This window comes from Pongo pygmaeus, chromosome 7, assembly GCF_028885625.2.
Source record: "Pongo pygmaeus isolate AG05252 chromosome 7, NHGRI_mPonPyg2-v2.0_pri, whole genome shotgun sequence".
In the NCBI taxonomy this organism is placed as follows: domain Eukaryota; kingdom Metazoa; phylum Chordata; class Mammalia; order Primates; family Hominidae; genus Pongo; species Pongo pygmaeus.
In genome coordinates, this window is record NC_072380.2 from 135,948,748 (window position 1) to 135,966,614 (window position 17,867).

General features: G+C 48.9%; 1 protein-coding gene and 1 non-coding gene across 2 annotated transcripts in view; one reads left to right on the forward strand and one right to left on the reverse strand.

The window, feature by feature from the left end:
- TBC1D31 (TBC1 domain family member 31) overlaps positions 1 to 12,156 on the forward strand; it is a 95,813-nt gene extending 83,657 nt beyond the window's left edge. Inside the window, exon 20 of the mRNA XM_054497477.2 lies at positions 11,977 to 12,156. Coding sequence (XP_054353452.2) covers positions 11,977 to 12,149 — 173 coding nt within the window. The 3' untranslated portion in view covers positions 12,150 to 12,156. The remainder of the gene's footprint in view (positions 1 to 11,976) is intronic.
- Positions 4,223 to 4,295, reverse strand: TRNAM-CAU (transfer RNA methionine (anticodon CAU)). Its single transcript has one exon. It is a non-coding gene; the product is annotated as a tRNA-Met (tRNA).
- Positions 12,157 to 17,867: the final 5,711 nt, after the last annotated feature.

The following is a 17,867-nucleotide window of genomic DNA, read 5'->3' on the forward strand; positions in this document are numbered from 1 at the left end:
TTATACACGGCATTGGTTTCCCAAGAGTATTTTCCTCAGCCTAGTTTTGCATACATTTTTAGGTGGCTGCAAACATGTGCCTGCATGGGCCAAGCTGGTATGTGTTTTTTGACAACAGGAATCCCAGGATATAGAATAGGTAGAGTGTGATGGGAACTTTGGTAGACTAGAACTGCTTGTTCACCGGAAAGCATTGAAATTAAAATTCTGTGGTTCTGCCACCCAGAAAAAGCTGTCTAGTGCAGTTTCTTACCTCTATTTCAGGCCCTCTTTGACTAGGATTTATACCTCGTCAGGTCTGTTTTGCAGCTACACACACCACATACACATACAAAACCCTCTTTTTTATATATAGAACTGCAGTAGTTAATTTTTGAAAAAAGTTCCTGTTCATTCAGTGAAAGTGCACTATGAATGCTCTCACCCAAATGAAGTTATTTTTATCACATGCTTCCAGTTTTCTCCGAGCCTGCGTTTCTCCAGTAATCTTGATGCAATCACTGCCTTAGCAGATTTCAGATACTTGGTTGAATCCCCTCAGTCACATGTGCTTGGTTGGTATTGCAAAGGTTATCACATTTAATGAAATATGTGAAATACATTTCTGATTATTTCTTCCTGCTTCTTGACATTATATCTTCAATCTTCAATTTCTTTATAATGTGAATTCTCTGGAATTGAATAAGGGCTGAACTTAGCTAAAATTCCTTGCTACATTCAAAAAGTTTCTCTCCATTACTCCCTTGAGTTTGTTAAAGAAGAGCGGTCCCTATAGGCCTTTTCATATTTATTACATCCATAAAGTTTCTCTCTGGTGTGAATTCTGCAATGTTGGCTAAATGTTGGGCTTCAGCTAAATCCCTCTCCACATTGGGCTACATTTGGAAAGTTGTTTTCCAATATGAATTCAGTGGTGCTAAATAAGTTATTAAGTTGGTTAGGGGCCTTTTCAAATTTATTTACATTCATAGAGTTTTTCACTAGTATGAATTCTCCCAGGTTGAGCAAGATTTCAGCATTTGCTAAAGGTCTTTCCACAGTCATTGCATGTGGGTCGTTAACAGCAGTTGACTACAAGGACTGTATAAGGCTTAATTTATTAATATGGGTGTGCTTATCTGAGAGTCTGGATTTAATGTTTAATCTCATTGTATCAGTCTGGGTCCAGTGAAGAAGCAAACTACACAGTTGTTTGGATAAGGAAAGTTTAATGTAAAGACTAAACTATGATAGGAGCAACTATGAAGACGTAAAGAGAACTCTACAGGGTACGTGGGACTGAGAAGAGTACTCAAGGAAGGACAGACTTGGAAGGGAGGCTCCTCCGTCCCCCAGGCTTAGGTCAGACCTGATCAAAGAAGGTGTGGTTGCAGACCACTGGATATTGGGGAGGGTCTCAGAGTTGGCCAGGCCAGGGGTAGTCCATGTACCCAGGCAGCAGGAAACAAATCTGGGCACAGACAATCCGAGGCTGGTAAAAATGCATAGGGAGGCAGGGCATAAGGACCCCGCTTGTCAGGGTGGTGTGCAGGCTGGCCATATCCAGAAAGCCACAAGAAACCACCCTCAGGCACCGGCAAACAGGCCAGCAGGCAGGTGCTCAGAGTGCATCAGGGTGGTACTGCTGGCATGAGACCTGGAACTTGCCAGTGTCCATGCTTGGAAGACTATAGTGACATGGTCACTGGGCTAGGACTGTGAAGTCATAAAGCAATTGTGCACACTAGGCACATGGTTGGGGCAGAGCACGACTAGATGTCCGCCATGCACACGCACCGCTGGTGGGCCATAAAGCAAGAGCAAGAGTAAGCCAAACAGCACATTGGAGCAAGGAAGAGAAGCCCTGTTTCTCCTGCAGTGTCCTTCCAGCACCCTCTATTGACAGCTCAGCATCATGCGGATTGTAAGGAGAAATGCCTCAAGACCCCAGCCCATCACTGCAGACCTGAGATGATTGATAACCGCCACGCTCATACCATTGAAAGTGGCTCCACAGTTTACTTGGTTGGTTGACAGGAATGTGGACTCAATGTTGGCCTCTATCTAATGAGACAGACGCCAGAATTTCCCTGGCACGATGTGGATGCAGGTATCCAAAGGCTCAGGGAGGTAGGAATGTAGGGGTGGATTGATCGCATCTGGCCTCCTCACTCACCTCCCAGTGCCATGCTCTGGGCCCAAAAGCCACTTCGTTTATGAAGGCACTGAGCAAGGGAGCACCCGCAAACCTGAAAAGCTCTGTGGTGGCTCATGCAACAAGACGTGATGGTGAGAGTTGCCACCACCACAGATGTGCTCCCCGGTTTCAGTGGGAATAATGGAATTCTGGGGCAGCAGAGGCCAGGCAGAAGCATTTAATTACCAGACGACCATTTACAGTAAAGGGCAGCAGGGCAATAGTAGTAGTAAAGGATTTTTGGCTACTGGTAACTGACTACACTGTCCCTAAGAATGAAATAGATAGGCAGCCTACTAAAATGTTGCTTGAGGTATGTAACAGGAAAATCTCCAGACCTGGTAGCCGAAAAACTGACTCGAGTCATCACCATGGAGAGTCATACCTGTCACCCAGTTTCCAGTACGAAAATGATTCTCAGATCCAAAGCCTCTTGATTGAAGGGGAGGCCAGGTCCCCCTGAGGAAGGACCCTGAAGCAGTGCCACATATACATGCTTACGACATATACATGCTTACGAGTATTCTTTAACCCTTCCCCAAATAAACCTCTTGCCATTTACTTGAAGGATTGCATACTAGGGAAAAGAAAACACCCATATCTCACAGGGATTACTAAACATGGGTTCTGAATTGACACTAATTACTATGGCCTACCAGTGAGAGTCACAGCTAATGGTGGTCAGTTGATCAAAGGAGTCTTGAGCAAAGTTTGAATTACAGAGGGTGAACAGGGGCATGAAACCAACCTGTGGTTATTTTCTGAGTACCTGAATATATCATTGAAATAAACACACATGAAAAATGGCAGACTCTTCCCGTTGGCACTAAGACCCATTGAGTAAGAGCTATTATCCTAGAAAGATTCAAGTGAAAGCCCCTGGAATTTCCTCCTTACCAGGATAGTAAACCGGTTAGTAAAAAGTTATCGCAATTATCCCCAGGGGCCGGGCGCGGTGGCTCACACCTGTAATCCCAGCACTTTGGGAGGCCGAAGTGGGCGGATCACCTGAGGTCAGGAGTTCGAGACCAGCCTGGCCAACGTGGTGAAACTCTGTCTCTACTAAAAATACAAAAATTAGCCGAGTGTAGTGGCACGTGCTTGTAATCCCAGCTACTCGGGAGGTTGAGGCGGGACAATTGGTTGAACGTGGGAGGCGGAGGTTGCAGTGAGCCAAGACCATGCCACTACAGTCCAGCCTGGGCAACAAGAGTGAGACCCTGTCTCAAAAAAAAAAAAGAAAAAAAGAAAAAAGAAAAAAAAGAAGAATTATCCCCAGGGAAATTGAAGAGACTCATGCCACCAGCAAAGGGTTGAAAGATGAAGGGCTGGTTATAGCTATTCCATCATGATTTAATTCGCTGTTTGACCTGGGCAGAAGGGAGATGGATCTTTGAGAATGGCTGAGTTATCAAGAACGTAGCAGGTGAGGACTGCAGTTGCAGCGTCTGTTTCAAATGCAGTCTTGACACAGCTTCCGGCATATGGTATATCCCAGCTGACTGCATGAGCTCCCTGACACCCCTCTCCCAGACCCTATCATGACCTGCATTTCCAGATAGGTTCAGTGCCCACCGCTGGCCTCTCATCAATGCTGCCTACCCATCCCGCAGCCCCCTCGCCGGCCCACACCGTGTTCCCAGCCACTCCTCTGTTGCCTCCATTAGACGGCCTTGAACTCGGCCGCGCTGGCAGCGCCGTCCTGGACTATGACCACCCGGACTCCTACTCTAACCCAGAGCTGTGCGCGACTCCCCCTCGCGACGGCCAGTGCCCAAGGGCAAGGGCGAGGGCGAGGGCGAGGGCGAGGGCGAGGGCAGGTCGAGGAGTCGGGGACTGCTCCAGGCCCTTACACGTGCTCTTTCCTGGACACTCGGGCCGCAGTGCGAGGGTGGTCTTGGCGAGGGTTCTTCTTAACAGGTTCACCCGGTCCCAGGACACTCGTCGCAGATATGTCTTTTCCCCTTATTTTCACACCTGGACTTTGACAAGCAAACAAAACGTTTCTTTCCGGCGGGGTTGTATGGACAGCAAACAAAAGTATTGTGCCCCGTGTGAGGATCGAACTCACGACCTTCAGATTATGAGACTGACGCGCTACCTACTGCGCTAACGAGGCACCTAGTAAGCATTTCGGGACGGATCATTATGAGGCTATACGGCTGGTCTGCTGCGCATGCTCAGTTTTACTTCTACTGCCGCTGTAAATCCCGTCCAGAATATTCGGAATGCTAGTTCCGCTGTGTCCTGCCCCTGTCCAGTTTATCAATTAACAAACACTGTGGCTGGCTTGTCAATGCCTCACTGGGTAGCGGCGACACGGAGAAGGGGGATTTTTCCACCTTCCCAAATAACGATTTTTGTGTAGTGCGTACAAACCGTTTGCACACTCGTGAACGCATGAAACACTTATTAGGCACCCACTGTGTTCGCGGCCCTGTGCTGGCTGCTGCGTTCACAGGAACAAACCCAAGCTCAAGGAGCTGGGCGAAGATGCATAATGATTGGAAAACACACGGGCGCGCGCGCACTCACTCACACACACACACACACACACACACACACACACCCCCGCTGTTACGGCCCCCACCGCAGACCCCAGATCCCGCCAGTCCCCGGCCTCCTCCCGGAGCTCCAAGTTTCCACGGCTGCCTGCAGCTCCTCGGCAGAGGCTGCGCTTCGTAGGGGCTGTCGGGCTCCGGGACGCAGTCCTGCAGTCTTTTTCTTGTTTATAGCCATGACAGACCACCATTCTGTGGCCAGTGCCCTGTTACACACTTGAGCTGGTTCTGATTTTTTCTTCCTTTTTTTCTTTTTGCTGTTCAAACAGGACTTCAGGGAATAACCGTGGAAGCGGTGAGTTAATATGCTAACTGGGAAGCCCGCTCTCCTTTCCCTTTCACTCCCCTCCCCTTCCTCCCAGCCCTTTATATAAGCTCATTTACCTACATTATTGCTAAAGGAAACTTCGTGCCCCTATCATAAATGGAAAACAGGTAAGGGTTTTTCCCTAACACATGTTCAAATAAATACATAACTATTATAATTTAAAAAAAAAAAGACTCTTCCACGTACTGTCTAAAATCAGCCAGACAGTGGCACACTGAGGATTTGTACGTTTCGCCGTATGTAAATTTCACCTTATAAAAAGGAAATTGAGACAGAACTCTGGGCAAGGCCGGGCGTGGGGACCCCTGGGGGGAGTGTGCAGACGCCCGCGGGTCTGGGTGCCTCCCAGGTACAGGACGAGTGATGGACAGGCCGACGGAAGGACAGGGAGTGGGGAGAGGTTCGTGTGGACCTAGGTGGGTGTGCGGTTATTCACGGCACAACTCTGTCGACTTTTCCATTTGTCTGAAGTTTTTCCTTAGAAAATACTGGGGGTGGAATTTTGTTAATCACCTAGAATTTGAGAGATACGACCGGGTGTTAAGGGGGCAAAGGGCAGTATGAGTACAAGCTGGTGGAGAAATATCATCTTGACAGCAGGCACCACAATTGCTGAGGGTAGGGGAAGGGGAATCTCGGAGTGGATGGGGGTGGGGCCTGCTCGACCTCGCAGTGGGAGAAGGACTGGGAGCTGCCGGGCCGGTGGCCGAGGGGCGAGGAAGGAGGAGTTGGAGGAGGGGCAGGCTGCCGGGACCCCAAACCCGGAGACTGACACCCAGTCCTCGGGAAGCTCCTGGATCCCACAGTCTAGGGTGGGAAGCCCAGGACCTCTGCCAGCCTCGGGGAAGCGCGCATCCACACGCACCGGCGGGAATCCGACCCAGGGGGCTTGCTGCCTGGTAAGGTTGCTGGGGCATCCCCTGCGGACTGCGGACTGCGGACTGGGAGTGTCACCTAGATCCAGCTGTTTCTTCCAGATCTGCAGGCCCGAGGAGGTGCTGATTAACATGCAGATTAAATCCCAACGGTCCTGTCTACCACAATTACAAACAGCCCCACTTTCGGGTGTAGCAGTCCCAGGACTGGCAAGCTACCCAACATGCTAACTCACCACTTCCACAGTTATTCCCTGAAGTCGTATTTGAACAGGAAAAAAAAAAAAAGAAAAAAGGAAAAGGAAACAACCCAGGTGTACAACAGGGAACTGATTGGTCACGGGCATAATGGTCTGTCCAGGCTGCAAACAGGAAAAAGGGATGCTGTATGTTGTGATATGAAATGAGCGAAGAACACAACTGCAGAACTAACAAGAGTATGAGACTATTGAGACTATTTCTGTAGAAAGGGGTAGATGTTTATATTTGCTAGTGTTTGCACACAAAAAGCTAAGATCGCCAGATGCGGTGGCTCACGTCTGTAATCCCAGCATTTTGGGAGGCCTAGGCGGGAGGACCACCTGAGGTCGAGAGTTCGAGACCAGCCTGACCAACATGGAAGAAACCCCATCTCTACTAAAAATACAAAATTAGCCGGGTGTAGTGGCGCATGCCTGTAATGCCAGCTATTCGGGAGGCTGAAGTAGGAGAATCGCTTGAACCCGGGAGGCGGAGGTTGCGGTGAGCCGAGATCGCGCCACTGCACTCCAGCCTGGGCAACAAGAGCGAAACTCCGTCTCAAAAAAAAAAAAAAAAAAAAGCTAAGATCGATGATTAATACGCTGAGGGGTGGAAACTGTATGGTTGGAGGTAGGGGTGAGATGAAGACTCTTTTTAAAAAAATAAACTTTATTTTCTAAACAGTTTTAGCGTCACAGAAAAATTGCAAAGATAATAAGAGTCTCCATAAAGCCTGCACCCAGGTTCCCATATTATTAGCATTGGTCGTTGGTATGGGTTGTTTGTTACAAATAATGAACCGGTGTTGATGCTTTAACTAAAGTCCTTCTTGACTCGGATTTCCTTAGTTTTCACCAGTTGTCCGTTTTTCTGCTCTAGGACCTCATCCATGACACAACATTACATTTAATGGTCCTGTCTCCTTAGGCTCTTCTTGGCTGTGACAATTTCTCAGATTCTTCCTGGGTTTTGATGACTTTGACAGTTCTGAGGAGTACTAGTCGGGTATTTTGTAGAATGTCCCTCGATTTTAACATTTGGCTGACAGTTTTTCTGGGATGAAGACTTTTCACTGTATATTTTTGAACAGTTTTTTTAAAAACATACTTGAAGTATGTTAATCTATAAACTATTAAAATATTGACGTGCCTTAATTTAAAAGACGAACTGTAGGAATTAGAAGAAAAGGGAGGAGAGGAGGGGAGGAAGAGGGAGGAGGGAGAGGAAGAAGGGAAGTTGGGGAGGCGAAGGAGAAAGAGAGAGAGGAAGGGGACAGGAGAGGAGGAGGAGCAGGCTACCTGGAGGGGCTGGACTGATCCTGCCTTGGGCCCACTCTCCCGGCGACCTCCCGGCTCCCAGACCCGGCTGAGCCCGGAGGCCGCCAGGAGACGCTGTGCCCAGGAGTCGTAGCCGCCGTCCAGCAAGTTTCGGCTTTTTCCAAAATAGCCTCGGGACACACCGCGCCACTACCTGGTGCAGGGTACCAGGCCCAATCCCCGCGCCAAGGTGGCCCCATCACCCAGACCTGCCAGGGAAGGGAGGTAGAACAGGATTTGGGGGTGGGGGCGGTGCAGATATTTCGCCCCATAAAGTGTCTCCAGCTTTTAAAGATGTATGTCCCCAATTTTCCAAGACCTTCTGAGCCTTGGAGTGGAATGAAACTCGAAAGGCTTCCCAGCCGCGGCGGTGAGGTCCCGCTCCTGCAGAATCCCGGCAGGAGCGGAGACTTGGGAGGGGACCGCTGACTGCGGGCGCCCTGCTGGAGTCCGGAACAAGGGCGGTCAGGCTCGCCTCCCCACGGGGTCGCAGGTGAGGGAGTGGGGCCGCGCACGGAGGCTTCTGCAGGCGGTGACCCCCAGGTCTGGCCCGTAGAGAGTGACTGATGCCGAGGACCCGCTGGGGACCCGAGGGCCTCAGCCTGCGCCTGCGCCGGGGCTCTCCGACCAAGACCTTCCGGCCCCCAGGCCTTTGCACCCGCAGCTCTAGGCCTGATGTGTCCTGCTCTCAGGCCCCTCTGTAGAGACTGGGATCTCTCCTTGCCCTACGTCAGCCGGGTCGGAGGTCACCTACCCCCCCCCCCCCCCGAAAACCTGATCCCCATTGCCTTCATCTGCCTCCTTCTCTCACCCTCCTCCCCAGGCTGAACGCGCTCCTTCCTCCCAGCTAAGCGCCTTTCCGGAGGTGGCTCATTTACCTCCACTCCTAGAGCAACCCGAAGGGCTCAGTGCTTCAATTGCCCCTCACTTACGGAAGCGAAACTCAAACTCAAGGTGAGGCGACCTGACCAAGTTCAAACATCACCGCCCCCCTTCTCAGCAGTTTCCAAATCCTTTTCCTCACTTACATTCCCTAAAATAATGTTGAAAAACTTCTGGGCATCTCCTCTCATAATGTTAAGTTGATATCAAAACAGTTTCATTATAAACAATTGCAAAAGACGTAATTACCAGTGTATGTAAATGGTGATTTTTTTAAAATATAAAATTGAGTATATGACATTTAAAAATATACCCAATGGGCCGGGTGCATTGGCTCACACCTGTAATCCCAACGCTTTGGGAGGCCGAGGCGGGCGGATCACCTGAGGTCAGAAGTTTGAGACCAGCCTGGCCAACATGGTGAAACCCCGTCTCTACTAAAAATACAAAAAATTAGCCGCGCGTGGTGGTGGGCGCCTGTAATCCCAGCTACTCGGGAGGCTGAGGCAGGAGAATAGCTTGAACCCGGCAGGCGGAGGTTGCAGTGAGCCGAGATCGTGCCACTGCACTCCAGCCTGGATGACAGTGTGAGAGTCCGACTCAAAAAAAAAAAAAAAAAAAGTACCCAATGACATCTATATACCCTATGGATTCCATACAAACCAAAATCTATTTTGAATATATACAAATATGTCTCCCAACATTTGGAAAGTTTACATTTAACTGCCTCCTTGAACTCATTTCCATTCTACTTCCTCCCACAGAATGCTATCCCCCTACAGTACATATTTTATATTTGAATGCGTTCATTGATCACCTTAGCATGCCTCTGAGCAACAAAAAATAGAGTTTATTGGAAGCCCATTTTACAGAGTGGAAAGTGTATCTGTGTGTGTGTGTGTATGTGTGTGTATGTGTGTGTGTTCTGGGAGGCGGGCTCTGGGCTGACTGAACAGGGTAACTTAATGGAAACCTGTTGAGAGTGGATCTTCTTCCCTTGTGCCAAATGGACCCAGGCAGGGAGACCCCCGGGACACCTAGGCAACCATCCAGGCCCAGATGATGAAAATACATCCTGGCAGGTGGTTACAGAGAGCTAAAGGAGGGAGCCACGTGGAGGCACATTCCACAGACATAGGACTTGGGTCTGGCTGTCAAGAGAAGCCAAGTCACTCCAAATTGGGATGAGCAATGTCCAGAAACATTCCAGTGCCACCGCCAGGGAGGAAAGCAGGAAAGAGGGCCCTGTTTGGAGGAATGCAATAAATTCTGGTTTTGCTTATTTTCAATTGCACGAATAATATGTACTAATTATAAAATATATGCATACAGCCATGCTGTATTAGTCAGCTATCACTGTGCTAGTGCTGCTTAACAAACCACTCAAAATGTAATGGCTTAAACGGCAAGCATGTGTTTTCCTTTTTCTTTTCTTTTCTTTTCTTTTTTTTTTCAGACAGAGTCTCACTCTGTCACCCAGGTTGGAGTGCAGTGGTGCAATCTCAGCTCACTGCAACCTCTGCCTCCCAGGTTCAAGCGATTCTCCTGCCTCAGCCTCCTGAGTAGCTGGGATTACAGACGCACGCCACCATACTCAGCTAATTTTTGTAGTTTTAGTAGAGATGGGGTTTCACCATGTTAGTCAGGCTGGTCTTGAACTGCTGACCTCGTGATCTGCCCGCCTCAGCCTCCCAAAGTGTTGGGATTACAGGTGTGAGCCACTGCGCCCGGCCCATTGGGTATATTTTTAAATGTCATATACTCAGTTTTATATATACTCGGCCTCCCAAAGTGCTGGGATTACAGACATGAGGCACCTGGCCTTTTATTTTTTAAACAGCTTTACTGACATATAATTCACATACCATATAATTCACTCATTTTAAGTGTACAATTAAATGAGTTTGGCTATCCTATATATTTTTTAAATTGTGGTAAATATATATAACACAAACTTTATCACTTTAATCTTTTTTTTTTTTTTTTTTTTTTTTTTTTTGAGATAGAGTCTTGCTCTGTCACCCAGGCTGGAGTGCAGTGGTGTGATCACAGCTCACTGCAACCTCCACCTCCCCAGCTTTAGCGATCCTCCCACCTCAGCCTCCCAAGTAGCTGGGACCACATGGGCGTGCCACCACACCTGGTTAATTTTTGTATTTTTTGCAGAGACAGATTTTTTGCCATGTTGCTTAGGCTGATCTTGAACTCCTAAGCTCAAGCTATTTGCCCACCTCAGCCTCCCAAAGTGCTGGGACTACAGGTGTGAGCTACCGCACCCAGCCCATTTTAACCATTTTTAAAAATTTTTTATTTCAATACCTTTGGGGGGTACAGGTGTTTTTTGGTTACATGGGTAAGTTCTTTAGTGGTGATTTCTGAGATTTTGGTGCATCCATCACCCGAAGGAGTGTACCCAAAGTGTAGTCTTTTATCCTTCACCATTTTAACCATTTTTAAAGTTTATAATTCAGTGACACTAAGTACATTCACAGCATTGTAAAACCATTGCTACTTTCTAGCTCCAAAACTTTTTCATCACCCCAGACAGAAACTCTGTGCTCATTAAGCAATAATTCCTCATTCCTCCTCCCTTAGTCCCCGGTAACCTCTAATCTATTTTCCATCTCTATGTACGTATTCTAGATATTTTATATAAGTAGAAGCTTGCCATATTTGTCTTTTTGTGTCTGACTTATTTCACTCAGCTTCAGGTAAGCATGTCTTTTTCTTGCTCATGGATCTGTGTATCAGCCGGGTTCAGCTCCAGGCTGAGGCTGGGTTCAGTCTGCTCTTCAAGTCTTTGCATTCTCCTTGAACCAGCCATTCACTAAGGTATATTCTTCTGAAAGAGTCACAACAGCCCAAGGGACAAAGCCATGCCAAGGAGGTACATTTAAGGCCCCTGCTCTGGGTACATACATCAAAACTCCCTTGGCCCAAGCAAGTCACATGGCCAAGTTCAACATTAGTGGGGCAGAGAAAAATACTCAGCTTACTGTGGCAGAGGGTGCAGAGTCTCAGGCCAAAGGAAAGGAAAAACAATGAAGAATAATTCAGGCCAGGCGCAGTGGCTCACGTCTGTAATCCCAGCACTTCAGGAGGCTGAGGAGGGCAGATAGTTTGAGGTCAGGAGTTTGAGATTAGCCTGGCCAATGTGGTGAAACCCCACCTCTACTAAAAATACAAAAATTAGCCAGACATGGTGGCATGCGCCTGTAATCCTAGCTACTCAAAAGGCTGAGACAGGAGAATCGCTTGAACCCAGGAGGTGGAGGTTGCAGTGAGCTGAGATAGCGCCAGTGTACTGCAGCCTGGCCAACAGAGCGAGACTCCGTCTCAAAAAAAAAAAAGAATAATCCAACGTGCCACACATATAGATGTACACAAGTCAAGTCCCCTCAAGTCACTCCTAATCCTGTTCCCCCTCCAGAGGGAAGCCCTGTGAGTGGTCTTCCTACACACAAACATAAAAATAAACACTTGGGTTTTAGGTATCTACATAAGATTGTATGGTACTTATTGTTTTGTGACTTTTTCCACTTAACAGTAAGCTGGACCTCTTTCCTTGCCGATACATAGATATCTTCCCTGTTCTTAGTAACTGCAGTAGTGTCTCTGAGGAGAGGAGATCTGGACACAGATACACACAGAGAGAAGACGATAAGGAGACCCAGGAGGAAGACGGCCATCTACAAGCCGAGGAGAGAGAACGCAGAAGAAACCAATCCTGTCAACACCTTCATCCTAGCCTCCAGCATTGTGCGGGAATAAATTTCTGTTGTTTAAGCCACCCAGGCTGTAGTATTTTTGTTATTTTAGCCCTAGCTGCTGTAGGTCTTCTAATTCTAGAACATCTCATTCTTCCTAATTAGTAACAAATACTAAGTGAATATCTTATGCATATATTTGATAACAAATGTCTGAGGAGCTTGTGGACAGCCAAAAAATCTATGCTGTCCTAGATTCGGCAGGTTTGCTGTTTCACTGCAGGGAACCCAGAAGAATTTTCCATCTCCCTGAGGGTGAGGACCAGAAGCCCCAAGAATGGCCTGAGCCCAGCCAGGGCATTCTCAGGCATCAGGAGCTGGGGCTTTTCTTTTCACTCCTGGCCTCTTCCTGCACTTCCATCCGACCCCCCGACAGGTCACTGTCTCCATCTGCTTGGCAGGGGTCACAGCTGGACTGTGGGCTGCATCTGGCCTGGCCACAGCCACAGCCTGGCTTTCTTGAGACAGTTCTCTGCAGGGGCTGCTCCAGCTGGAGGGACGTCAGGGTGAGTTGGCTCCAGAATCTATGCACACCGTGACTCCCCTCTCCTTTCCAGTTATCTCTGCTTAAAATAAAAATAACAGCCGGGCGTGGTGGCTCACACCTGTAATCCCAGCACTTTGGGAGGCCAAGGCGGGCAGATCACCTGAGGTCAGAAGTTTGAGACCAGCCTGGCCAACATGGTGAAACCCCATCTCTACTAAAAATACAAAAAATTAGCTGGATGTGGCAGCGTGAGCATGTGGTCCCAGCTACTCAGGAGGCTGAGGCAGGAGAATTGCCTGAACTCGGGAGGCAGAGGTTGCAGTGAGCCGAGATCGCGACACTGCACTCCAGCCTGGGCGACAGAGCAAGACCCCATCTCCAAAAATAAAAATAATAAATTAAAATAAAATAAAATAATAAAAATAATAAAGATAAAGAGGGAGTCGGGGGCTGGGTGAGGGGAAGGGTTATCAGGGCTGGGAGGAGGCTGGGGAGGAAGGGCCTATAGTGGGTTTCAGTTCTCCCGTGGCGCTTTGGGAAGCAGTGAAGGTTTCCCCGGTTGGGCATTTTCCCCGCAGGCCTTGGTGACATGGCAGGACTTGGTGGTAAGCCCAAGTGTCTCAGCTCCTCATTCTGGCTATGACAAGCCAACTGGGCAAACTGAGGGAGGCCCAGGGAGCCTGAATGTAGGGAGCAGGGAGCAGGGAGCAGGGTTTTCTCCAGATGTGCCCTGCAGGAAGCAGCCAGCAGTTCTTTTGTCATCTGTGCAGGGGAGCGGAAGGCCATGGTCCTCTCAGCTCAATTTCCTACTCAACAAGTGGCCGGCGAGGTGTGAGTCAGCCTGTTGTTGCTGGACGGGTCTGAGAGCCATCGCTCTGCGTGGTGCTGACAGAGCACCCAGAAGAAGAAGGAAGTCCTCACCCCTGCAGGCCCAGATGCTCCCAGAGAGGCTCCATTGTCCCCACACTGTGGCCAGAGGGAGCCGTCATAAAAGCTAATGTCCTGCTGAACAGCCTCGGAAGCTCCCACTGACCATGACATCGAAGCCAGGGTGCCCACGTGCCCTTGTGGGCTCACCTCCCAGCCCATCTTTTCCCACTCCTCCCCCACCCCATACCCCACGGACACCCCATTCCCTCCACCCCACCCACCCAGCTGATGACTGTCCCACTGCTCTCCTCTGTGGCCACAGAGAGGCCTCCTGAGCTGGCTCCCTGCTGCTCACCCTCCCAGCCCTGTACTCCCCAGACCTTAGCCTCATCACCGTGTGGTGCCATGATTTCTCAGTTGCTGTCGTTCCCACTGGATCACAGGCACCAGGCATGCAGCAGAGGCCGTGCAGTACCCACTGTGCAGAGCCCATGGTGGGCCCTCGAGCATTTGTGTGTTTGATGACTGCATGCAACGTTTCCCACCCTGCACTGTAATGGCTCAGCTTTTCTTGAGGGCAGGGACTGTTGTTGATTCATTTCTGCATTCCCAGGTTTTAGTCTGATCAAAGACATTTTCTAGTTCCAAAGGCATGCAGGCTCTGATTTCTGTAACTGAGTAAACCTTTCCATGGACTGGCCCAGAGTGGGCTCTAAGACCATTGCCCTTTCTCAGTATACTTGGTGGGGAGACAGCAAGGTCCCCTAGCCAGAGGAGAGGAAAGAGTTACAGGACTCACCTCACAGGGCCCTTCCACTCTGCTCCTACTGACAGATGAGATAAGTCAGACTGGGTGTGTTCCCAGCAGCCCTGGGGCCCCAAGGAACTGTGGGCCTGCTCCTTCCAAGTTCAGGCCTGGAACAACACAGTGGTTCTGCCCACAGTTCCAACAGGTATAACAGCAACGGGGTAATAGTATGTGTCCCCATCACCCCAGGCCAGAGCCGTGAGGACACAGAGCCATGAGGCCCCCTCCTTCACAGGACTACTGGGTCTCATGGTTCTTATCTCCAGGAGCCAGGCACACAGGGACTGGGCTGTCTGAGCACCAAGCCTTTGAAATCATATCATGAAAATCTACCGCTGAGCCTATATCTCAAACATAGCATTTGTGCCTGAAATTGCACAATTGGATTGTGGCAGTTGCATCATCTGGCTCATAGTTTAAGGCTTAGAGGTTTCACTACTTTAGATGAGAGCTCGATGGCCCAAGGGAGAAAGTCTGATTACAAAGTGACATTTACTGGGAGGTCCAGGTCCCCAAAAGGGATTGATCTGGGGGTCCCAGAACCAGGACTCCAGCAACCCCCACATGCATACACAGTAGGCACTCACTGAGTGTGGAATGAATGCATAATATAAATTTATAAGTGAATGCATGATATAAGTCCATCGACCTTTTAATATTCAAACATCTACCCCCACTTCACACACATACACAGAGAGAGAGAGAGAGAGCAGGTCTTTGCTTATTGAAGGGAAGCAGGGAATTGGGCACAGTGAGTTGATTCATCCTTACAATTTGTAAGTGACTAGAGCCAAAGAGCGGTGTAAACCAGAATCTTCTAGAGCAAGCTTGTCCAACCCATGGCCTGAGGACTGCATGCAGCCCAGGACAGCTTTGAATGCTGCCCAACACAAATTCATAAACTTTATTAAAACATTATGAGATTTATGCATGGACCCTTTTTTTTTTTTTTTTTTTTTTTTAGCTCATCAGCTATTGGTAGTGTCAGTGTATTTTATGTGTGTCCCAAGACAATTCCCCTTCTTCCAATGTGGCCCAGGGCAGCCAAAAAATTGGACACCCCTGTTATAGAACATTGCCTTTCTCTGCAAAAAGAGGCAGTCAGCAAGAGTTGGCAACGGGGGTGGCAAGAGGTTGTACAGTACACATAAAAGGAATACAACCCACTTGGTCCACAGAAAGGGCTGAAGCTGGTATTCTGTTCTCCCTTGGGACAGAGGCTGCTGGAAGGTGACCAGATGTTTCACTCAACAGACATTGATGAAGTGCAGCTATGAGACAGCCACTGGGATTAAACTGGTGAACAAGACAGACATGGTTCTTCCCTCATTAAGAGACATTAAGTAGGTAAACAAATACATAAATGAGCTAATTCCACGTTATGGTAAGCGCTGTGAAGCAGGCGATGAGAGTTAAGCTGAAGCCTAATGAATAAGTTCTCTGTTGCAGACAACAGAATCCACTCTAGCTAGCTAAGCAGAAAGGGATTTGTTACAGAGTGTTAATTCATTACAGAATTTCCAGGAGGATCAGGGAACAATGCTTGGACGCCACAAAACAAGGACAACCCAGCCAGGAGGAGGCCCAGCCACACCATGGGACCTCCCTGTTGCAACCCTCACCTCCCCCTCTGACACACGGCCTGGCACCAGCACTTGCTCCTGTCTAAGCTGCTGAAGAAGAACCAATCCCTGCGTGTGGCCTGCTCAGATGGCTCGTGCATGCCTTCCAAGTCATGCGGGGATGCTCCTGCTTGTCAGACCCAGGTCCCTAGAAGAGCTCTGGCTTTGGGGAGGGCTGTGAAAAGGCTTTTTTTTTTTTTTTTTTTTGTGGAGTCTTGCTCTGTGGCCTAGGCTGGAATGCAACGGCGCGATCCTGGCTCACTGCAACCTCCGCCTCCCAGGTTCAAGTGATTCTCCTGACTCAGCCTCCCAAGTAGATGAGATTACAGGCATGCACCACCACGCCCAGCTAATTTTTGTATATTTAGTAGAGACGGGGTTTTGCCATGTTAGCCAGGCTAGTCTTGAACTCGTGACCTCAGGTGATCCACCTGTCTCAGCCTCCCAAAGTGCTGGGAATATAGGCATCAGCCACGGCGCCCCGCCAGGGAAAAGACATTTTGAGCTTCTCAGATGCCTTGGAAGAGAACACTCGAGGGAGGTTGCAGGGAACCCCAAGGTATCTAATCTACACTGTTGCTGCAACACACAACAAAATGGTAACAGGTTTTTTGTTGTTGTTGTTTTTGTTTTGTTTTGTTTTGTTTTGTTTTGAGACGGAGTCTCGCTCTGTCCCACAGGCTGGAGTGCAGTGGCACCATCTCACTGCACCATCTCACTGCTCACTGAAAGCTCTGCCTCCCGGGTTTACGCCATTCTCCTGCCTCAGCCTCCTGAGTAGCTGGGACTACAGGTGCCCGCCACCGCGCTCGGCTAATTTTTTGTATTTTTATTAGAGACGGGGTTTCACCATGTTTGCCAGGATGGTCTCGATCTCCTGACCTCGTGATCCACCTGCCTTGGCCTCCCAAAGTGCTGGGATTACAGGCATGAGCCATCGCGCCCGGCCTGTTTTGTTTGTTTGTTTTGTTTTGTTTTGTTTTGAGACGAAATTTTGCTCTTGTTGCCCAGGCTGGAGTGCAATGGCACGATCTCAGCTCACCACAACCTCTGCCACCCGGGTTCAAGCAATTCTCCTGCCTCAGCCTCCCAAGTAGCTGGGATTACAGGCACGCACCATCACGCCTGGCTAATTTTGTATTTCTTAGTACAGACAGGGTTTCTCCATGTTGGTCAGGCTGGTCTCAAATTCCCGACCTCAGGTGATCGGCCCGCTTCAGCCTCCCAAAGTGCTGGGATTACAGGCGTGAGCCACCACACCCAGCCTATTTTGATGTCCAGCGGTGCGGCTATGAAAGATGTTCTGTTGCTTTTTTAAATTTTTATTTTATTTGTTTTTGTTTGCCTGTTTTTCCCAAATTTTTTACAATGAACATGTAATATTTACAAAACAAAGTGCAAACGCCAGTCGTGTTATTTTCGAGGAAAGGAGACACAATGGAGTCCTATGGAAGAAGGGTTTCCCAGCCCAGCTTGGAGGGACGGGCCTTCTGATTACCCCTGCCAGCCTGAGGGCCACTTTGGGCAGGTTCTGACTGTTTGATGGCCTGCACTATTTACTATTCATGAGAATCATCTCTAAGTTGTTAACGAGACGGTGTTGGGATGAGCTCCATATACATTCCTTCCTGTGCTGTCTGACATCTTCAACCTTTCCTCCCACCCACTCACAGCTGTATGCGTGTGTGCGGTGCAGGGGGCTTCAGTGCTATTGCTCCCCACCCAGCACCCAGACAAAGCTAGGGTGGCTCTGGGAGCTTATTCCAGTACAGTGTGTGTGAGACGTTGTGATAAAATAAGAAAGACATATTTGGTCTTTGTTTCCACTTCCCAGCACAGAGCTCCTGAAACTCTGGAATTTCCTGAGTGACAGGGGTGATAGGAGTACCTTTTGTTGTAATATTTGGTCTTAGTCCTCCGTTCCTGATACAAGAG